We start from the raw sequence: 21,790 nt of genomic DNA on the forward strand, positions 1-21,790 counted from the left end.
TTAAAATACGAAGGGAAAAGGGTTTGAATTCACCTAGATCAAATATGTTTCCTTTAACTGCCATGAACTGCATTTCTTTACTAGGTGTCGGGTAATACTCAGTAGTGAAATCAAGTGGTTTCCTTCCAGAAAATAAATTTACACTACAGAGTTGACTCTTCTTTCTCTCAGTAATATGTGTATAGACGAATAGATGATATTTCTTGTTGAGCAAACCAGGAACTTACTGATTTACTTCAGCTGTCATGCAGAGCGTGGCTGTAATAAATTGATCTTAATTAATTTCACTGACAATTCGTACTTCTGTCTTACAGGCACAACCTTCTGTGGAAATTCCCCTCTAGACCCTTCCCTATTAAACTTGGTTCAGAATGAAGTGTTGCTACTTTCCTCAAATTTGGATGAATTTGTCGAACAAAAAGACGAATTAGAATCTCAGTTGCTTGGAGTTAAGCGCTCTCTTAATCAGCTCGTCGAACTTCCTCAGGAAGTTGAACAGATAAAGGATGACGTGGAGTCCTTGAAGCAGCAAGTGGCACATCAGGAAGTTGAACAGATAAAGGATGACGTGGAGTCCTTGAAGCAACAAGTGGCAGATCTAAGATGCAATGATGCGAAAAGTGAAGAGCGTGCAAAGTGTCCAGTGTTTTTTGGGGCGCTCGACAGAAATGAGTACTTTACAGGCCGAAAGAAGATATTGGAGACCCTAGAAAGGGCTTTTGACGATGTCAACCCTACAGAAAATAGCCGTGGAGTCCCAAAGAGAGGGATTTATATCCGTGGGATCTGCGGGCTTGGAGGGTGCGGAAAGTCTTCTCTTGCCCTCGAGTACGCTTGGCGCAACATGGAACGCTACCCTGGGGGCGTGTTTGTTGTAAGCGGAGAGAGTGATGATTTAATGAGGGTATCTCTTCAGGGAATTCATGAAGAGTTTGTAGACGTAGACAGCACCCAGTCCAATAAGTGCAAAGAAGGTAAATCGTTTGAAGATCTGCTAACTGAAACTCTCTCATGGCTGGGTAATTTGACGGAGAATTGGCTCTTACTTATTGACAACCTGGATCAAAAGGAACTTAGCTCCTGCGCAAGGAAACTGTTTTTCGGTCAGTGGAAAATCAAAACGTCAGGTGACATTCTGGTTACTTCCAGAAGAACAAACCGAGTGCTTTGCGAGGACCTACGCCTTTCGCCAGCAAACTGTTACGAGTTGGACCCTTTTTCTGTAAGCGAATCCGCTGAGTTCCTTGACAAGCGCATAGGAATACAATCCTATTGTGAAGATGAAGATCAAGGGAAAAAAGAACTCGCCGAAGAGCTTGGTGGATTGCCTCTAGCCTTAGAACAAGCCGCGGCCTACATTAAAGCGTTGGAATGCCCCATTCCGTCATACCTCCAGCAATATCGTTCGCAAAAGGCGAAGCTTTTAAGCATGAAGAGTGCCATTCCACACACAGAGATCTACAACGAGGAACGCCTTGGAGTGCAAACTACGTGGCTTCTCAATTTTCATTACATCACCGATTGTGGGGAAGACCAAGACCTTGGAAGGGCAGCCGCTTTTTTCATGAAAATCGCAGCATATCTGTTCCCAGACGATATACCAGTTGATGTTCTGAACGTCGGCGCCCCCGAGATTGAGCCACACGAGGACCTGAAGAAACGTTTGGAAATGCCTCTCGGTGCGCAGCAAATTGTTGATTTATTGATTAAGTTTTCACTATTCAAACGCAAGTCGGATGATACTTTAAGCATCCATCGCCTTGTCCAAGAGACCTTGAGAGATCGTTGTGACAGTGAAGGTGAAACTGACAATGTCTTATCTTCTGCTGTTAGGATGATGCACCAAGCATTTCTCAACTGTGTAGGTGGCACAGAGTTTCTTCGCAATTGGTATGACAAACTGAAGTCAGCTGCCATGAAAATGGAGACACCAAATCGTTTGCAAGCATTCGTCTTAAGCGAATATGTGCTAGCTGAAGTCCACCTTGAAGGAAGGCGGTGGAGAAATCTTTCCATGAATGCTTTTCACCTCGTATGTAATCTCTTCAAGGATTCTACCTTGAAAAAGTGTTTCTTTTGTGAGGAATCAGCAAGGCTTTGCTGCGAAGCAGCTTTGTACTGTTATTTCCTTGGAATGAAAATTCGAGGTTACAGTTTTCAACAGCTTGCCTTCGAAATTCTTTGTGCAGTAAAAGAACCCATTGGTTATTACAAAAATGACGACCTGCTGAAAGTAACAAGAGTTTTGTCCCCACTAGGGGACGGGGAACTCATTTCTTTGAAGTTAAAGGAATCAGCTGATGTCAGAGAAAAGACTAACGACAGAACAGGCGCATCAGATGGTGCTACTCGAACTCTCAATTTGTTAGAAACAATCAAAGTAATTGAACCAAAAGCAAGAGAAGCCTTTAGCAAGGGCAATTTTCAAACATCCGTTGAGTTGTATTCTGACATTGTTAGAATATCGAATTTAAAAGGTTGGCGTGGATCATTCAACGCAGAATACAAACAGCCACACTTGGTTCCTGTTGGAGAGATTCTCTCTTATCGTGGCATTTCACATTTACAAATAGGAAACTATGAGACGGCTGTTGATGACTTTAATGCGTCTACATGCGTAGACATTCAGCACTATCGTGGCTACTACTGGAAAGTATATGCGTTGTGCAAACTGGTGGAAAGTGGTAGAACCGAGTTGACTTCAAGAGCTCAAGCTGCAATGGCTGTGCTAGATTTGAAGTTTGCAAATTCCAAGCCAGACGACATAAGGAAGTTGCAAACGATCTTTCCTGGAATACTTGATCGAACTGAATACAAGTTTGTGTCTGACGTTAGCGAGCTCAAAGAACTGGAAAGACTCTTTGGGATCCAAAATGACTTTTCAAATGGTTCATTTACTATCATTTTAGATGAAGGCAACTATGATTTGAAGGACATGACCCTTTTGGGAGGACAGTATTATTTTGTTGGTCTTCCTGGAAGTGTCGTATCGGTCAATTGCTTTCAAGGGCTTTATTTATCACATGGATCTTTTATGTTTGAAAACATCAGATTCGTGAACTATCGTTCTCTAGCTTCTACTATCGCCAGAAATACCACACTGTTGAGTTGCCCTGCCACATTAACAGATAAAGATGTGGAAGATGACTGCGCCTCTAAGAACTTTGAAACTTTAACGTTGGGGGGACCACGGCTAGCTAAAACTGAGCTGACTACCGGAACTGAAAAAAACCCTACTGCCTTAATAGAAGCCAATGACGTGCAATCGTTAGTCATAGATCATTGTTACATCACAGGTCCAGCCTGCATGGGAATAAAGATTAATTTTACTAAATCATCTCATGGACAAAAGGTTGTTTCAGTTAGATCATCGACAATCTTTGGCTTTCGTGGAACTGGGCTTCACATTCAAGGAAACGATCAATTATGTCACATCAGTATGAATTACAATGACGTTGCATGTAATATGTACGGTATAGTAATAGATTCCCCTTCGTCATTTTGCTTGGAAAAGAATGACATTACTGATAACTTTTTTTCAGGCCTGGTGGCCGTGAATTCGTCCGAGGGAAGCCGGTTATTACGAAATTCTGTGACCCGTAATGGCAAGCATGGTGTCTTGTTTAACAAAGCGAACGCAGTTATCGAGGAAAATGTCATTTCCGACAATCGTGGTTGGGGTGTTGTGTGCTCTTCTGAAAGCAATTTACGTTTCGAACGAAATGTGCTTGAGAGCAATCTTTATGGAGGACTTCGGAACACGTTTAATGGTAAGGGAAATGTGTCGGTCCGGAAATGCGAGTTCAGACAGAATTGTGGTCCCGCTATTTTTCCTGTGGATTCAAATGAACGTTGCCGTTTTGAGCGGGAATTTCATCTGCAGTTGGAGGCAGCGCCAAAGCCCTGGAAGATTCCCGTGCCACTTTACTTGCGTTCTTTTCTCGACGATACCGGACTAGATTATGACTCCGTCAGGGAATTCAAGCCCCCTGTTGTACTTGACAATAAGGTATCAGGAGCTTCCAAGGCGCTGTTCGAGACTGAACCAAATTTCTGTTGCACGTGCCGCAAGGATTTCCAAATGATTGGCGACCCGATCGAGTGTTCCAATTGTCACATAGCAAGGTACTGTAGCCAGGAATGTTCTGATGCGGCTACTGTTCATCATCCTGTCTGTAAAGCCATCCTTGCAGCCAACGAGGAATGTGTAAATTTCGATTTGTTAAAGCTAAACGAAACACCACTACCTGTCAAAAAAGGTGATATAAATGAAGGTGCCATCTCTTTCTGTGTTATCGCCTCACTTAATGTTTCACCACCCTTTGGACCGAAATCAGACATGCTGATTGATGGACTGTATCGTTATAAACTCTGTCTCGTGATTTGCCCAAAGAGTCAAATTTGTAGTGTGATGTACCACCCAATGGGCTTAACACACTATTTCGTAGCAAGACACGGATGTCACCTCCCAGACCAAGTGATGGGAATCAAGGCGGCTTGTGTTTTGGCAAACTTTGATCTTGAATCTGAGACTGTCACTGTTTACTATCATCGCATATTTCCCTTGGAAACAATTCCAGATGCTTTAAACTGGGTGGACAGAGCAATACGTGCGTTTGAGGAAGACGTGACTGGCGTCGCTCAAGCCCCGAGAAGTGACACCGGAACGCTCAAGAAACGACAATCCAGGAAAAGGAAAAAACGGTTTCGTTGAAGGTTCCAGTAGGTAGTAGGGTTTGTGAATGGATAACAATTCTGACGAACTCTGTTACTCCTCTCTCTACAAAAGTTACCTCCGTCGCTATTTTCTGGCTTGATTCACTTACCAAACTAGGAAATGTGTGATCCTGAAACTGATGACCCTTTGGCTCCCAACCAGGAACAGCAATCCAAATCTAAGAAAAATCGACGACGGCAAAGCACCGATTGGAGAACTTTCATTTGAATGCTCACAATTTAGGGATCTCATCGTTTTTAGAGCGTCCCGAGAAGATTGACCCACATTGTACAAAAAGTAAACACTGGGAAGTGATGCTCAGCAATGTTCATTTGAATGGGTTCACTTAAGGGCGGTGCCTTCTAATATAGAAGTGTTTATGCACACTTTATGACTATGTGGGAATAGCAGATCTCAGTATGAGCTAGTGGAATCCAGAAAGAAAAGTTGGGGGTAGCGGGGCATTTTGATTAGAGAAAATTGGGCAACAATTATTCTAAGAAGGAGTTAAATGCAAAGCAATGTATGGCGCTTTTTCCAAACTGCGGTTTATTATCGCTGAAAAATGAATAGTTACCCCCTATTTTCTTTTTAGATATTGGGGTATTTGCTAACTTCTGTTTTCGCCGCATATTTTTGAATCGCACAAATGATCCCTGTATTAGTATGCACCACCCACAGAAAACCCGAGTATCTCGAGATGCGCAGAGCGTATGCGCAGTAACAAAAGTAGGTACCATCCTTAAGGATTTCATCGGCAGGCTAAAAGGTTAGAGCCATCTGTCTGGTTCAGATAACTTCTATACCAGAACAAACAACGCCAAAGGAGATTACTGCTCAATAGATTTTATTTGAATTTGTGTAGAACCACCTTTAGGAGGATAACAGCTAGTATTACAGTAAAGTACTGTTTAGTAGCTACTGTAGCATTGAGTGGCAACACTTTGAAGTTTTACCGTACTGGGCCCGCACGTGCAGGCGTAAATTCTTGTACACAGGTTAGGTTTCATCTCTCGAGAGATGGTAGTTAATGGTACTTAAATTTAATCAGGTTGTGCCCGCCAGTTTTTCATATACCTCTCTTCTGATATATTTTGTTAATCAATTTATACGTTTTGTATCTTGTAGATTAGGAGTCTATCTGTAGAATAAAATTTATGTTTGTTTTATTTTCAGACAAAGCGTAGTTTAATTCATATTGTCGTATCTATAGTTAACTGTACAGCCACTGCACCTCAGAGAAAGAAGGGGTAGGGTGGGGTGGGAGAGTTGTTTCTTCCTGTTGACCCAGAGAAAGAGCATCTGTATGCCAGACAGTAGTTCATGGCTGCGTGTTAATATCTTATCTTTGTTTTGGTCAAAACACAGGATTTCTCCATTTGTAAACGGTTTGGGGATTTTTACAATTTCATATTTTAAACACGTGTAATACAGCAGCTTGTGTAAGGTGGAATGACTTTTTTCCCATTATCCTCAGTAATGGAAATAATGACAGCTGTATGAAATCGTTATTTGTTGTCTTTAAAGTTTTGTTATCGCTGCTTTGGCAAATTAAGACGGCCCTGTCTCTAGTTAGTAAACATACTCTAAGAACAAAGTTCTAGTGCAGACAAACATTGGACTGCGTTGGTCCAAAAAAATGAAGCTTTTGTAAGTCTGGGGCCAGAAACATGAAAGTTAAGATGTAAAGTAAGTCCTGTTTCTTGACACTAGCTTATATTTTCCAACAGTACTCTATTGTTAACAAACAATACTTAGGATGCATCTCAACTTAGGAGGGCTTTGTGAATCATGCCCCCCGGGAGGCTTGTCCAAGTGAGTAGTTTTTCACCAAGAGAAGCAGATATTAGATTTCTTTACAGTTCACCTGACATAATGCAAAAAAGTGGTTTTAATTTTGTTATCTTCGCTCCCCATTTCCTCGCTTGGTTCAAAGTGACTTTTCTCTCCAAAACTGCACCATCAGCGCAAAACAACACGGGCCGCCTTGCAATCTACCAGGGGCACTCAACCTTTTTTTGCGGCGATACATTTGTTTCAGGTGGGCCTTACCGTCCGCCTTGCTGCTCGATCGAGCATTCCTGAGAAAGTGACAACTGGAAACTTTACTACCCCGCCCTAACGACAAATTTTTTCAATCAACCAGATTTTGGGTGCCACGCGACCAGCCCCATCCAGGGTCCTTTCCTGGAGGAAGGAAGAGAGAGGATCCTGCGAACGAGGTTGCATTTCGCTTAGTGTCGTCTCACACTTTCGTAACACTGAAAAAGCTAATCCTTTTTGGGGGGTGTGGGGGGGGGAGGGGGAGGCAAGGGAAGCCATGTCCGTCGTTTTGAAGTGCCAAATATGGCCAGCTACCATCATTTTCTAAAAGCTAATAGCAGCTCGAAATTCTGAAAATAGCATTCCCTTTCTGAAAGTTTTCTGTGATTTAAGCTAAACAATCTTAACAGATCAAAGTGTCAGCTTACACAAATTTGGCTTTAAAAAAGACCGTAAAACCATCGGAGAACACAGAATACCTGACATTTTGGAGTACTTTCACGTGTTCTCGTTTGGCCCTTGTTCTACTGATGTTGATGCCATTTTGAAGCTAAGTGGATCACGGCGTAGTTTTGTTTAGCCAAGCTTTTCGGTTACGGACCAAGGTTTTATAGCGTGGCTTTTTACCCCTTGAATCCGTAAAAGAAGGAAAGAAAAAAGAAAAGGACGATTAGATAGCTTTCAGGAAAGAGAAAAATTGTTCTTCTACATGCAGTGATCAGCATCAAATTTCTCCTTGTAATACCAATGCTTTTTCGACCCCTGAGGTCATGAGAATTGTGAATATGATCATCCAATGTGAATTTTCTTGTTTTAATAACTTCTCCCCAGTACTTTTATAGGAAAAGTATGGGGACAAGACTGAGGAGAATTTGTTTTTCGATATTAGGGGTTAAAGGTTTAAGACTTCTTACGATGCCTGTTTATGTACATGAGTGCGTAATCTGAACAAGGGTCCGGATTGTTTGTTGATTACAAGTGCAAACATTTTATTGGCCCTAAGAGTGACTAAGAGTGTTCTCAATACTCCTCATGATCGGACACAAGTGGTAACAGAGATTCAAAATCAATAAAATTTGATGTCTTTTGGAATAGTACGCACATAAAATAGTTTTCGGGCCTGATAACGTTAGACCTGATTCAAAAGTACCGAACTCAATGTAAAGGAGGAAATGCTATTGTCTTTGCCAATTTGCATTAGATCTAGGTTCGATTTCCGCCGGTCCTTCGCGTCCGGCTTTCATTTCCCGAACAGCGGCTGGTAATCGGGCCTACATAAGGTCTGACCTGTTTGAGCAAGGCTTCACCGGGACTATGAGCGGAAAAAGGAGCTCGCATCCGCGAAAAAGTGTTAACATTTGCAAAAGTAATATTCGGTTCTTGCCATTGGTACTATACTATCTTACGGATCCAATTTGGAACATGTTGTTTGCAATACATGTCACGGTGCACGAACAGTTTTCATGGGAAGGTACAAGGTGTGAGTGTCAGAGAAAATGTAATAACGGGCCAGATCTGAAGGAGATGTTACATGATCAAACACTGGTCTTGGACCGCGTTAGAAGGACCTGTATAACTTTCTTATTTGGGTCCTTTGAGCTCTGCCAACCAAGGCAAAACAAATTAAGGACGGTGCCTACTATTGTTACTGCGCATACGTTCTGCGCATCTTGAGATACTCGAGTTTCCTATGGGTGGTGCCTACTAATACAGGAATATTTTTGCGCGGTTTAAAACTATACGGAGAAAGCAGAACTTAGCAAGTACTTTTGGTATCTCAAAAGAAAATTGGGGGTAACCATGCATTTTTCAGAGATAATTGAGCTTTAATTTAGGAAGAAATCCCATACATTGCTTTATATTTTGGCGCTTTTTAGAGATAATATTGCTTAATCATCTCTGAAAAATGCCTGGTTACCCCCAATTTTCTTTTTGGATTTCAATAGCCCTTTCTAAGATCTGCTTTTCCCGAGTAGTCATAAACCACACAAAAATGTTTCGGTATTAGTAGGCACCGTCCTTAAAACACGATCATAAAGCCATCTAATTTTAAAAGGGTTAGGCATCGTTTTCACGGGAAAACCTAAGCAGTCAGCACAGTTTTCGTGTCTGGACCCAAACTTGCATTGGTTATCTTTCGTGGAGCCTTATTCTACTGAATGAACCCTGATAGAAAAGGCCAGAAAATACTACTCATAGCAGCAACAGGAAGACCGAACACACAGTGCGTTTCTCGGGAAGTTATATATTTAGTACTTCAAGAATGGTTATGTAAGTCAAGAACTTTTTTAAGTACTGAAATTGACGCAACATCCGTGAGAATGCAGAAAGTGCGCAATATTTTGCTATTCGTTCAGTTAGTACCCTCAGCAAAACGTGTCTTGTAAGTAGTACAGGAAACCGAGACTCCACTGAAGACAGGCCGGCTTGGTAATTCTGCCATGACAACTTCTAGAAATCACAAAACATTGAAATGACTCAGTTTCTAATAAAACATGTAATTCTCTCAAAATATTTCAAATGACAAAACTGTAGTCATTCAAGTGTTTTAAAATTATGTATTGTGTAGACGATTACCATTTTGTTTTTTTTGTACATAAAAATCACGTGTACAATACTGACAAATTGATAAATCACACTGATTAATTCTGTCTTGTAATAATGCGTATCAGTTGTTAATCAGAAAACAAATTGTTTAAACTCTGATCTATATATTTGGCTAGCATATCTTTTGATGCCTCATACCGTATGATTGAATGCACATAGAAAGCTATATCAAACATTAACAAAGTATTTATCGACTAATATTAATATTAATGTTAATTACCCTTTTAAACGCCCGAATATTATACGATCTTGGAATTTGAAACACTCTTCTTTAAATATTCTTGTTGAATGCCCCTGACATATACTGTTGTGATGTCAATTTTGGGACATTGATTTAGTTGTCATTTTGGTTTGAAACAATTTTGGCAGTGTCATTGTTTGTCAACGTTGAATGTCGGCCTTTTAAGGCGCTTTCCTGTTGTTGTTGTTGTTGTTGTTTTTTTTTTTTTCAAGAAATGTGCTGTGTAGAAAAGTTCACTGTTCCCGCTAAATCTTGACCAGCCTTTCTTGACGTTTCAAACTAGAAAAAAAAAACCATTCACAAATTTCACCTCCATCACTAACTTCACTGAACTTTACGAGCATATTACAAATACACAACATAACCATCTCCCAGTTGGCTTGGTAGAGCACTGCACTGGTATCGCAGAGGTCATAGGTTCGAATCCCGTTCACGTCTGAAGTTGCGTACACAACTGTGATGCATGGTCACTCATTTATCAATACTTAACTTTTCATTAGAGACCAGTTAGCTTGATAGTTCCTGTTGGTGTGTCCTGGTTTCCCTTATCCTATATCATTTGAATGGCCATTTGGTCATACTGTCTGAGCTGACTGATAGCGTCGAAAACATGTTTACACTAGCTACAGTATAAGTTAAGATGAATCTATTGATGTAGTTAGATGGTAGTCGTTGACAGTAGTTGGGTTGAAAGACTTAGTTTTATAGCTCTGGTTGAGCATAGCATTGAAACTGCGGAAGAGTGGAACAGAGCTAAGTACGGCCGAAATATAGCATGGGAAGGCACTTCCAGTTCAGCTCAAGTAAACGATAACAAAGCCAGACAAGCTGTTCTGAAATTGTACAAGTGGAGTAGAAGGCAAGTGAAGACGAGATTATTAACCGACCAGAAGACTACTGACTCTTGGCTGAGCCAAGCGAGTTGCAAACAATACATTGTACTGTAAAAGGACAAAAATATTCCCCTATATATCTTCTAGCGGAAGGCAGATTATCCACTATTTAAACCAGCCATATACACCGGTATATAGTCCGATTGAGCGTGTTTCGCTTCAAAACCGCTCACATTGCCAAACTGTGATCGTAAAAAATAATTATCATCGCATGGCCTGTGCATGCAGAGCAACACCCCAATATGCTTGCGAATCAACAAATCACTGATATCAAGGATTTGACGCAGTCAGGGAACTAACTTCAATTTAATAGATGAACACTATCAACGACTGAATAGAGAGTATAAGAACAGACCGACAAATATTGAAAATACGCAAAAGTTGGCCTTTGCCGTGATTATAATACTGTCTTGAACTCTCAACTGAAGAGAACTCAGCAAGAAGTACAACGTCTAAACAGGCGCCTGTTCGCATTGTTTACTTATGCCTAGTATCTCAGAGAAAACAAGTGAAAAGGAATCTTAATCAGTTTAGCCAGTGCCAGAAATTTCTTGGCGTATATTTATTTATCCCACTCGCTCAGTCAAGGGCCAATCCTTTTGTTGTGCAACCTTGTTATCCCACTTTGATTGAAACCGAATTGGCTATTCAAAACAAAGCTACTTAGCAGTGCTTTCCTCCGGGAGACTGGTTATGATACCGAACAAGGTGGTTAGGATTTTTGAGTCTGCGGATGGCAGCTATTGATCAAGAATTTCCTGTGGTGCTATACTCATTTACTGAACATGGTACTTTTGGTTTTGGATCTGTTGATTAGACTAAAGAGTGATCGTACATTTAAATGATTCAAACCGTGTTGAAGAGTATTTTATCAATATTTCTTTACTATTTCTTTGCCAATATTTCACAAAATGAGTTTGTTTTCGTAGTCTTGACTGTGATAAACAGGTTTCACAATAGACACGCAACAGCGAGCTACTTAGAAAATATAATATGGGACTGGAGTACACATGCATGTAGACCATGCACACTGCAATACTGGCGATAAAATTTAAAAAATCCGCGGCAAATTCACTTTATTTCCGGAGACGTGATGAATTTTAACTGATGAAATCATCCATAAAACCAGCGCAAAAATTCTTTCCCCTGAGAAATGCCAATGCATTTGCCGACATATTGTCGCAGACGTTTGAAGCCGTGTCCAAGATCTAAGATTGAATCAAAGTCACTGAGACGAATTCGATGCAAGAAGGAGGCCCTGCCAGGGTAAATTCCGACAAGCGACATGGCCCAAAAAGTAGCGACAGCGCATGAAATAAATTCGCGACAAAAGACAGCTTTTCTCGACAAAACTCCAACAGTGACAATATTAAAGGCCGAGAATTAACGACAAAGAACGGTGATTTCATATGTTTTTACACTAATTTTAATGTGATGTAAAGGCCAACAAGGGGAACGTTTGACCAATAAAAACTAAAGACAATAAATTTTCTCTAAAATTCTGGTGGGAGCGCGGGCTCATCATCCGCGAGTGGTGAAGCCTTCGTACATATACTTTTTTACCGTTGATTTGCATTATTAGCAGACCTTTTCACAAGCGAGTAAGCGTGTGTGGGTCTGAGAGTTCTGAGGTGATAAAGAACCTCGGCTCGCGATCTATTTTCCGCATCACGCGTAGTTTTTCCTAACCTTAAATTCCGACAAGGACAAACTATTTTCATTAAATTTCCGACAGCGACATGAAGCACTGACGAAACACCGTCACGGGACGTTTTAAAATTCAGACAAGCGACACGGACCCCCCTCCCCCTTCCCTGGCAGGGCCTCAAGAAGAAAGTTGTTGAGGCTGGTTAATTTATCCGTGGGGTTATATAAAACGGCGCGCCGCAAATGGCTTCCTGTGCAACGATTCCGCAGTTTGACTATTGCATCGCACTACTGGGGAGCGGAGGCGCTGGTAAAACGGCTTTGTTGAGATCGTTTCTTGGCCAGACATTCAAAATCATGTGCCGACCGTGGACGATTAAGCCTGGTTTACACTTGCGACATAACGACATAACGACATAATGACATAACGACATAATCGCTTATGTCGGTAATCTGTGAACACTGACGTAAAGACATAAGGTTAGGTGAGAAGAATACTTCAAAAATGGCGGAGCAAACACTTGTTGCCTTTGAGATGATTTAATTTGTTTCTTCGACGAAGGCGTCGTCGACGACGAACAAGGCAAAAAATTGCTAGAAGAAAAGTATTTCAGTGTGACCGAGTCACTTTGCAGTTCCCAAAGGCAATTTCTCAAAAAATATTCTTGTGTCACATTTAGTAGTCTAAAGTGTTATTTTTATCATTGACCTATTGCAGACGCGAGTGGAGTCGGTTTACATTCATAGTCTGGAGAGTTCTATTGTCACATATCACTGGAGTTTACTTTGGTTTAGTTTATCACGTATTGTAAGTGTTACATTGCGTAAGGTTCACTATTTCCTGGGCTTGGTTTCCTTGTATGCGGGATTACAAGACATTTTTCTGTTTCTTGTAGCAACACTGCATGATAACATCAGTAGGTCATTAGGGCGTTGGTATTTTAATCTTATTATCAAGTAGTGAGTGATGAAATTGTACGTAGTTATTATGTGATCGGTCTGTATGTTTTGTGACAATCCTTTTCCTGTCACATAAGTAGTACGTATTTACTCCGGTATAAATACAAGTTGTTTAGCTCAGTTTATTTGAGTGGAGCAGAGTTTTGTTCGAGTAAGCTGTGTAGCTCGCTCCCCAGAGGCAGTTATGCTCTTGTTAGTGGAGTTTGTGCCGTTTTAAGTATGTACATAATTTAATGTCCTTTAGTCATATTACACGCTTAATCATGGGCAACCGTTAATGCCCGTTCGGCGTTCCGCTTATACTAATCTACAAAGTGCAAAACGTGAGAATTGTGAATACATGTTTCCGCCACTCCACGCGTCCAGGCCCTCCACGCCATCGCATCTCTCCCCCATTTGCGGATAAAATTCAAGGGTGCATTAGTCTATGTGGTGCAAAATACAACAAAATAAACGAATAAATATTGTTATTCACAGACAAAGTTTTTGTATCTAGTGTCGTTTGTAGACGTTAGCCTGTCACGGGCTGCATGTCTTTGCTCACGGTCACTATCATGGTCTGATCGAGGATGGGCTCTGGGCTGCTGTTGTCCATGCTGAGGTTCGCGTATTCTATCCGTTTCACCGCGGTCTGTTCCGGGCTGCTCCGAACCTGCTCTATCCACGGTAACAGCGTCCGGCTCAAATGCGTCTTCACTGTCGGAGTCGTCACACTGAACCGATTCTCTACACCTGTTCTTAAGCAGCTTCCAATCCGCGTAGTTCCTGGTACGAATTTTCACATCGTTCTTGGCTGTGATCATGCTTCCCTTGACACCAATAACCACCATTGGGTCCGGGTCATACAGGGGCGTTAAGCTGTGTTTCCGTTCTTGTTTGCACAATACCGTGTCTCCGACTTTGATTTTCATCACATCTGTGTGTCTTCTCTTATCCGCGTACTGCTTCATTTTCAGTTTCCGTTTTTTGTCGTTGTGGCGGATCACCGTGTCGTCCGGATGTTTAGGTTGTCGCTTGACATCTGGGAATCTTCCCCGTAGTTCCCTTCCGAACATGAGTTTGTTCGGGCTGACTCCGGTGGTTGTATGTTCAGTTGCTCTGTATGCTCTGACTCCCCTGCGCACTTCGTCCCTCACCGGTTTGCCTTCCAATGCAGCGATCCGTGCAGTCTTCTTTATTCTCTGCATAAACCTTTCGACGTCGCTGTTGGCTTCTGCCCACCCTGGTGTGACTTTCCGGTGCTTGAACCCTTCTTCTTGTGAGAATTCTTCAAATTTATGGCCGTTGAAAGGTGGACCGTTATCTGATTTGATCTCCTCTGGTACTCCATATGTGTCAAACACCCTCTTGAACACCGGGATGGTTGCCTTTTCACTAGTGGATCCCACGAATTCGACCACTGGGTATCTGGAATATTGGCAGTAGAATACGAGGGCGAGGTCTCCATTAGCCATAGGCCCGCAAAAATCCACGCTGACCTTATCCAACGGTCCCACAGGTAGTTCAGTCATCTTCAGTGGCTCGCGATGTGTTTGGGGTGTGTTAGATTGGCAGGCGATGCAAGTGGACACAAACATGTCACATTGGGAGTCCATTCCCGGAAACCATACATGTGCTCTCAGGAGCTGTTTTGTCCGTACAAGCCCTTGATGCCCCTCATGCGCTATCTCTACCATCCTCTGTCTAAGTTTTGCCGGTACGACAATCCTATCCCCTCTCAAGACCATCCCGTCTACTATGGTGAGTTCATGGAAAACGTGCCTGTATCCCTGTATGCTTGAAACCTTTGTGTCTATCCAGCCTTGGTTGATACACTTCTTCAATTCAACTAGTGCCGGGTCTTCATCAGTAGCTTCCTTCACTTGGTCTCTGGTGACAGCTTTGGGCGTGTCGCACGTCACAACGTAATTTACATAATGGCGTACCTCCTTAGTCGTTCTCATTTCGAACTTGGAACACTCGAGGAGTGACACAGGGTGCCGTGAAGTGTAGTCAGATATGTTTTCCTTTCCCGGGCGGTACTCGACCACAAAGTCATAGTCCATCATACGGTTGACGATCCTTTGGACACGGATCGAGGTCGTGTGGGTGAGTTTGTTGTTTGTTGGACCACTTTCCAGAGGTTTGTGGTCTGTCACAATCTTAAAGGGTCTCCCGTACAGGAACAGATGAAATTTCTTGCAACCGAAATCACCGGCCAAAGCTTCTAACTCGATCTGGCTGTACCGTTTCTCCGGGTCTGTGAGGCTGCGACTAGCATACTGCACGACTCGCCAACACTGCTCCCCCGGTTTTCTCTGCGTGAGGGTTGCGGCCTGCCCCACAGGGCATCCATCGATGTGGAGCTCGTGTTCCGCCTGGGGATCAAAGTATGCTTGGATCGTATCGCTACTAAGCATGTCCTTGAGTTCCTTGAATGCTTCAGAGTGTTCTTGCTTCCACTCGAATTTTCCCGTAACTAGTTCACCGAGTTTGCAGGCAGCCCTCTGATACCGGCTGGCTTCCATGAATCGTGAACTATATCTGACTGTGCAGAGGAATGAGTTAAGTTCCGTGGCATTTCTAGGGCGTTCCGCCGACTTAATGGCTTTCACCTTGCACGGATCTAGCGATACTCCATCTTTCGAGAACATCAAGCCATAGTAAACCACGCGATCTTTGTTAAATTCACATTTCGCTTCGTTGAATGTCACATTCTTTTCGCGACTCTTCTCGAGGAGCGCTTTCAGGTTTGCATCGTGTTCTTTTGTGTCACGCCCATGTACAATGATGTCATCACTAATGTTAAAGACTCCATTTAGGTCGTGCGTCAATTCCTCCCTGATCGTCTCTTGAAATATCTCTGCTGCTGATCTTGTACCATAGTTCAGCCTCTTATATCTGTACAAACCAATGTGAGTCGAAAATGTCGTAATGTTCCTCGAGCTCAAATCAAGCTCCAGTTGGTGGTATCCCTTGCTCATATCCAGGTGCAAAAACACAGTTGATCCGCTAAGTTCATTGACCACGTCGTCTATCGTGGGGTGCTGGGTGTGTCTGCGGGGTATTGCTTGATTTGCCACGCGCATGCCCACGTTCAGGCGCATTTGGCTCTGATCCTTCTTGGGGGTAACCACAGGTGGTGACACCCATCCCGTTGGCTCGCTGACGTTTTCAATGATGTCTTGGTCAATGAGATGTTGTATTTCATCTTCGATCTTTTGACGTACGCTGAACGGCTGTCGGCGTGGTGGCTGTGCGACCGGCTTAAAGTCGGGGTCTACATTCAAATCGACCAGAATTCCCTTTAGCTTTCCAATTCCTTGGAACCGGTCCTTGAATTCCTCTAAGATTTCTTTTACATTGTCGGTTTCTTCAGATTGATTGCTTTCCTTTGCAATCGCATTGGTGACCCGAATCATTCCAAGGTCTCTTCCGTCTATGTAACTAAGCAACGGTGCGGTCTGGGTATCTCCTTTTATTAGCTGCCACGTGACCACTTTCATTTTCGTCTTAGATTCCGTAAGCGCTTCAAAACAACCCAGCACCGGTAGCATGTTTGCCTCTGAAGCAGCCCCGTACGGCCTTATTTGGCATCTTGATGTTCTAATCTTTACTTTTTTGTCCAGGCCGAATTTCTTGAACGTTGACTCATCCATAGCGTTGACCGTAGCACCGCTGTCAGGTAGTACCTTGACGCCAACGCCACTAATTAGCACTTTCTTTAGGGGCCTATTGTCCGATGGTCCCATAGGGTTTACCTCTTACAGAATGCGCGTGGACCCTTCGTCACTGCTGTCAGACGACGTGTCAGATCTTTGCTCGCCTGCTTGCCCTAGGTCCCTTGTGGCCTTAACTTCTTGCTTGCTTTTACACCATTTCGCAAAATGGTTTCTTCTCCCGCATTGTGTACACTGCTTTCCAAAAGCCGGGCATTTTCTTGGTCCACCTTGGTGCGGCCAATGTTTCCCGCAGACAAAGTACGATTTTTCCTTACTTCTGTCCGCTGTGATTTTATCGACTTCTTGCTTGACGGTAACATCATTTGGCGCTTGACTCTCTACTTTCGTAGCGTGTTGATCGGTGCTTTCGAGGCCTCTGGCGTATTTAAGAGCTTCGACTAACGTTAGCTGGTCTTGTAACAACTTTCTCCTCACCCTCTTCGATTTACCGTTCTCTATCATAGCCATTAGTATCTCAGTATCTAACCAGCCTGCCGGAAAATCACAGTGTTCACCTTCTGCTGTGAGCTTAGAGATGAACGAATCCCAGGTTTCGTCTTTGCCTTGTTTGATGCAACGAAATTTGTGTATATTGAAGAGCCGGTTTTTGCAATTCTTTGAACTTGTTTAGTAGCGCGTTGATGGCTCCGTCCAGATCCGTTCCTGTGTCACCAAGCTGTTCAAATATATCGAGAGTACTTTCACCAATCGAATCTAAGAATAACGACCGTTGTTGTGCCTTGTCTGTGATGTTGTAGGCTTTCAAGTGGTTGTCTTTGAATCGTTTGGCATATTTTACAAAACGAGCGTAGACGTTTTCAGGGTCTTTCCGAACATCGAATTCGGGAAATTGCTTGTATCCAATGTTGACGGCCATTCCACTTTTATCCTCGTCGCCAATTTAATGTCCTTTAGTCATATTACACGCTTAATCCTGGGCAACCGTTAATGCCCGTTCGGCGTTCCGCTTATACTAATCTACATAGTGCAAAACGTGAGAATATATATTGTGAATACATAATGTTCCCGCCACTCCACGCGTCCAGGCCCTCCACGCCATCACAAGTGTCAATGGGAAAATTCTAACCATCTCTATCGATCACGCAGACCTACCCAGGGGCATCGCTTGTTGTGTTTGTGTCGTTATGCAAATTTAGCCAAATTTCACTGACTCGTCAGTGCAATAAAAAAGTATCTTGAATTTGCATATTTATGTTCTTAGTTTATACACGGTTACACACGAGCACGCTTTGCTTGACAAGTTATTTTGAAAAGTTTTGATTGTTCAAGTAAAGGGTGAACAACTCTTCCATTATGATTCCATCATGATATTTTGTGACTGTAACCCAGTTTTCCTTGACAAGTTTTTTTCTTTTCTGACAAATTTCACCTGCTCGTCTGCAAAGGGTTGCCGAGTCAGTTATCCTTTTGAAATTATATTTGCTCCTGTACACGTTTGACGAGTTTTCTTGACAAGTTTTCCTTTGTTACTGTCATACAGCGCTCTATCTGACACGAGCAAGTTCTTCCCTGTTCAAAACCAAGGAGCATCTTTTGACCGTGGAAGCCTTTCGTGAAGTACAAAATTCCCGAATTTTGTCATCATCTCTGTACGTGAAAAACGTAGAACAAACATGTTACCCGATCACGGTTAAATTACCGATCGCTGAGTTGGATCCGGCATACTTAGCATAAATTTCTGTATATCTGGCCCCAGTTGTTCAAAGGCCGGATAACTTTATCCAGTGGATAAGTCACTATCCGACAGTTTCAATCTGTGCAAAGATTTCAGTATTTTGTCGTGTACAAGCGAATTTGCACACTCTAACCACAGTCTAGTTTAGGAGTGTACGAAAACCTTGGACAACATTTATCATGAAGCATATTTTAGACCCCGAATAGTGCCTTATCCAGCGGATAAAGTTATCCGGCCTTTGAACATCTGGGGCCTGATATTTTGAATGGAATTGCTGCCTTGGAAACAGTTAAAATAACCTACAGGCGGGCAGTTGAAGTCTCAGACTTAACTGTCAGACCTTTTAATAATTAATAAAAATAGACTCAAAACGGCATTCTTATTTTCGTTTATGTCTTCCATACAATTAAACAAAGGCGGTCAAAATGGACAAAAATACCCAACTCTTCTCTCCTGACGATGATAACCTTTACCGCAACAGCGGCGTATATACATAAAACAAAACTGGCGTCCTAGCAAACACGAATAATTAAAACCAAGTTGATTTTGAAGCCTACAAGTAACTGCATGCGAACGCAAGGTATATAAACCACAGGAACTAACTAGACTACAGCGATAACAGCATCAAAACAAAATTTCCCAGTCAAAGATGTCCCTCGATTGTGATGGGTCATTCAAATAAAACCTAGAAATGCGTCCTAGACCAAAGTAGGGAGCAATACAAATGTCCGTGACTGGGAATATGCGAATATAATGCCCCTAGTAACGTAAACTACGAAAGCCGAGGAGGGACTTCCGACTTCGGACTTCCGACTTCGGACTTCCGACTTCGGACTTCCGACTTCGGACTTCTGACTTCTGACTTCCGACTTCCGACTTCCGACTTCCGACTTCCGACTTCGGACTTCTGACTTCTGACTTCTGACTTCTGACTTCCGACTTCCGACTTCCGACTTCCGACTTCGGACTTCGGACTTCCGACTTCCGACTTCCGACTTCCGACTTCCGACTTCCGACTTCCAACTTTTTTTTTTTTTTTTTTTTTTGAAATAAACTCTAGTGAAGTAACAAACGGCAAAATGTTTTTGTGCGTTTTTAGTTGGTTTTGTAGTGCCGACATTCTTTCGCTGAAATTGACTTCTGAGAGAGTTTTATCTATAAGGTTATCGGGGTAACCTCTGTTGCGTAGTCTCTGTTTGAATAGAGTGATGTTTCCTTCAAATTTTGTTTTTGAAGAGTTTTTTCTGAGAGGTCTTAAGGCTTCGCCTTTGGTAAAGCCTCTCCTGACGCCTGGAGGGTGGCAGGAAGAAAAATGCTTTACTGGAACGTTTCTCTCGGTTTGAAGTTCGTGCGCACGTCAAGTTTTGATTCATTTTTTACTCTTTCGCCCTTGTATACACATGGGTCAAGGAAAGTGATTTCAATTTCTGAAATTTCAGCCGTGAATTTTATGGTCGCATGATAGTTGTTGGCTAGCTCTATAAAAGTTTGGATTTCATTTTTGCTTACGTTCCATAGAGAGAAGACATCATCGATGCATCTCTTCCATGCAAGCGGTTTTGTAGCACTACGGCCAATTATTTCTGTTTCGATCTCTGCCATGAAAATATTGGCAAAGGATACTGCCATCTTTGTACCCATTGCGATCCCGTATCTTTGGAGGTAGTTTTTTCTATTAAAGATTTAACGTTAAGATTTACGGTCAACCCAGGTCACGCGTGAACGATATTTTTGAAATTTGAACGGAGATTTACATGTCAGTTTTGAAAATCGCCAACGAGATTTCAGAGTTCCCGTATAAATTTCCCTAGCTTATTGACGGTATAAAGCTATGAATTTTTGTTTACTTTGCAAAATTGAATATTTCAAGAATAACAATTGTTTCCCAAGTATTTTGAATCTTTTTTTCGGTCAATGCGTCTTTTTCGGAACGATTTCAAGAGAAATGTCCAACATTCCATTCACACGTCGGGCATTACAAAGAGAAATTCGAATGTTCATTTCATTCTTAGAAATACTGTTCACGCGTGACCTGGATTGACTGTAACATTAAATCCGTGAGCCCTAAAATTAAACATTGCGCATTTTCAGCGTCACGCAGTATTTCTGTCATATCCTGCACGTAATGCTTTTTGGGTGTTTTTTCGCTGTTCACACCCATGTTGGAACGTGATTTGTACTACAATGATTAGGTATAAAATATGCTCCCTCACTTTCTTGTTCTAACTCCCTGATGAAGTCTGTGTTATCAGACGAAACCGGTAGTAGATAATAAAGAAGTTGACAAGATCTGTTGCTGTGTGCTGCTCACTAGAGTTTATTTAAAAAAATAATGATAAAAATAAAAAAAATTAAAAATAAAAAAAAAAGTTGTAAGTCGGAAGTCGGAAGTCGGAAGTCAGAAGTCGGAAGTCGGAAGTCGGAAGTCGGAAGTCGGAAGTCAGAAGTCGGAAGTCGGAAGTCGGAAGTCGGAAGTCAGAAGTCCGAAGTCGGAAGTCCCTCCTCGGCTTTCGTAGTAAACAGTCGTTGATTTCCACCTTGAATTAATAACCCGCATGCTTGCCTATGCTATTCAATATAAATTGCCGTTGCATGGTGTTATGTCACAATTTTGTTGAAAGATCTGCATGCCAGCAAAATGACTTATGGAGTATAAATTGCAGAATACCTTGCCCCAAACAACTTACCTTTAAGCTATCGGAAAAGAAATATCGAAGTTAACGCAGAAAGGCGCTGTTTTGCTTCCTCTATTTCATCACTTCCGCGCTGACTCGTCCCCAGTCGGTCTCTAGTCTCTCTTGTCTCGCGTGACGGGGAGCGCTTCGCTTTCTTCCTTCCCATCACACTTCGCGCTCTGCGTTTCCCAACAAGAGAGACGACTGGGGACGAGTCAGACTTCCTCGTCTGATGAATAGAAAGTGAAAGTGATTTTTCACTGCCATTCCCATGGAGCCATTCGGATGCAAGTCACGCGATAACAGATTTATCACGCTAGTTTTATAATATTTCTGATCGACGCAAACGTCACGTAATTTACAACATTCGGATGCGTCACTCTATACCGGGGCCATTCTCGACCCCAGATCCTCCCGGCTTTATAAGTGATACGCCTAGGACTCTGGGAAACTCTGCGCAATCGGGCGGCTTAATTTCTTGGACTGAACTATCAGACCTTTTAATAAAAACAAACGTATATTTCCGAGTACACACAAGATTATGTCCACACCTGTACGCTTCACTTGTAGACGCAAAACGATGTTCTTTTATTCGATAAACGCAGGCGGT

The 21,790-nt window shown here is 42.4% G+C and overlaps 3 protein-coding genes across 5 annotated transcripts in view; all 3 read left to right on the forward strand.

Annotated features, from left to right (window-relative positions):
* Nucleotides 1–5,886, forward strand: part of LOC146461068 (uncharacterized) — a 177,152-nt gene extending 171,266 nt beyond the window's left edge. The window contains exon 4 of the transcript XR_014857482.1: nt 5,487–5,886. The gene's annotated coding sequence lies outside the window, so the exon portion shown is untranslated. The remainder of the gene's footprint in view (nt 1–5,486) is intronic.
* Nucleotides 1–5,886, forward strand: part of LOC146461074 (uncharacterized) — a 59,016-nt gene extending 53,130 nt beyond the window's left edge. For 2 of the 3 annotated variants that reach the window (XM_085087319.1, XM_085087320.1), the window contains exon 3: nt 315–5,886. In XM_085087319.1, coding sequence (XP_084943445.1) covers nt 315–4,714 — 4,400 coding nt within the window. In that variant the 3' untranslated portion in view covers nt 4,715–5,886. Of the gene's footprint in view, nt 1–105 lie in introns of all 3 variants that reach the window. The other variant, XM_085087321.1, reaches the window with a different exon arrangement.
* Nucleotides 1–21,790, forward strand: part of LOC146461076 (ADP-ribosylhydrolase ARH1-like) — a 54,038-nt gene that overhangs the window by 14,389 nt on the left and 17,859 nt on the right. The gene's annotated exons all lie outside the window — the stretch shown is intronic.

Source organism: Pavona decussata, unplaced genomic scaffold (assembly GCF_977016875.1).
Source record: "Pavona decussata unplaced genomic scaffold, jaPavDecu1.1 SCAFFOLD_202, whole genome shotgun sequence".
Lineage (NCBI taxonomy): Eukaryota > Metazoa > Cnidaria > Anthozoa > Scleractinia > Agariciidae > Pavona > Pavona decussata.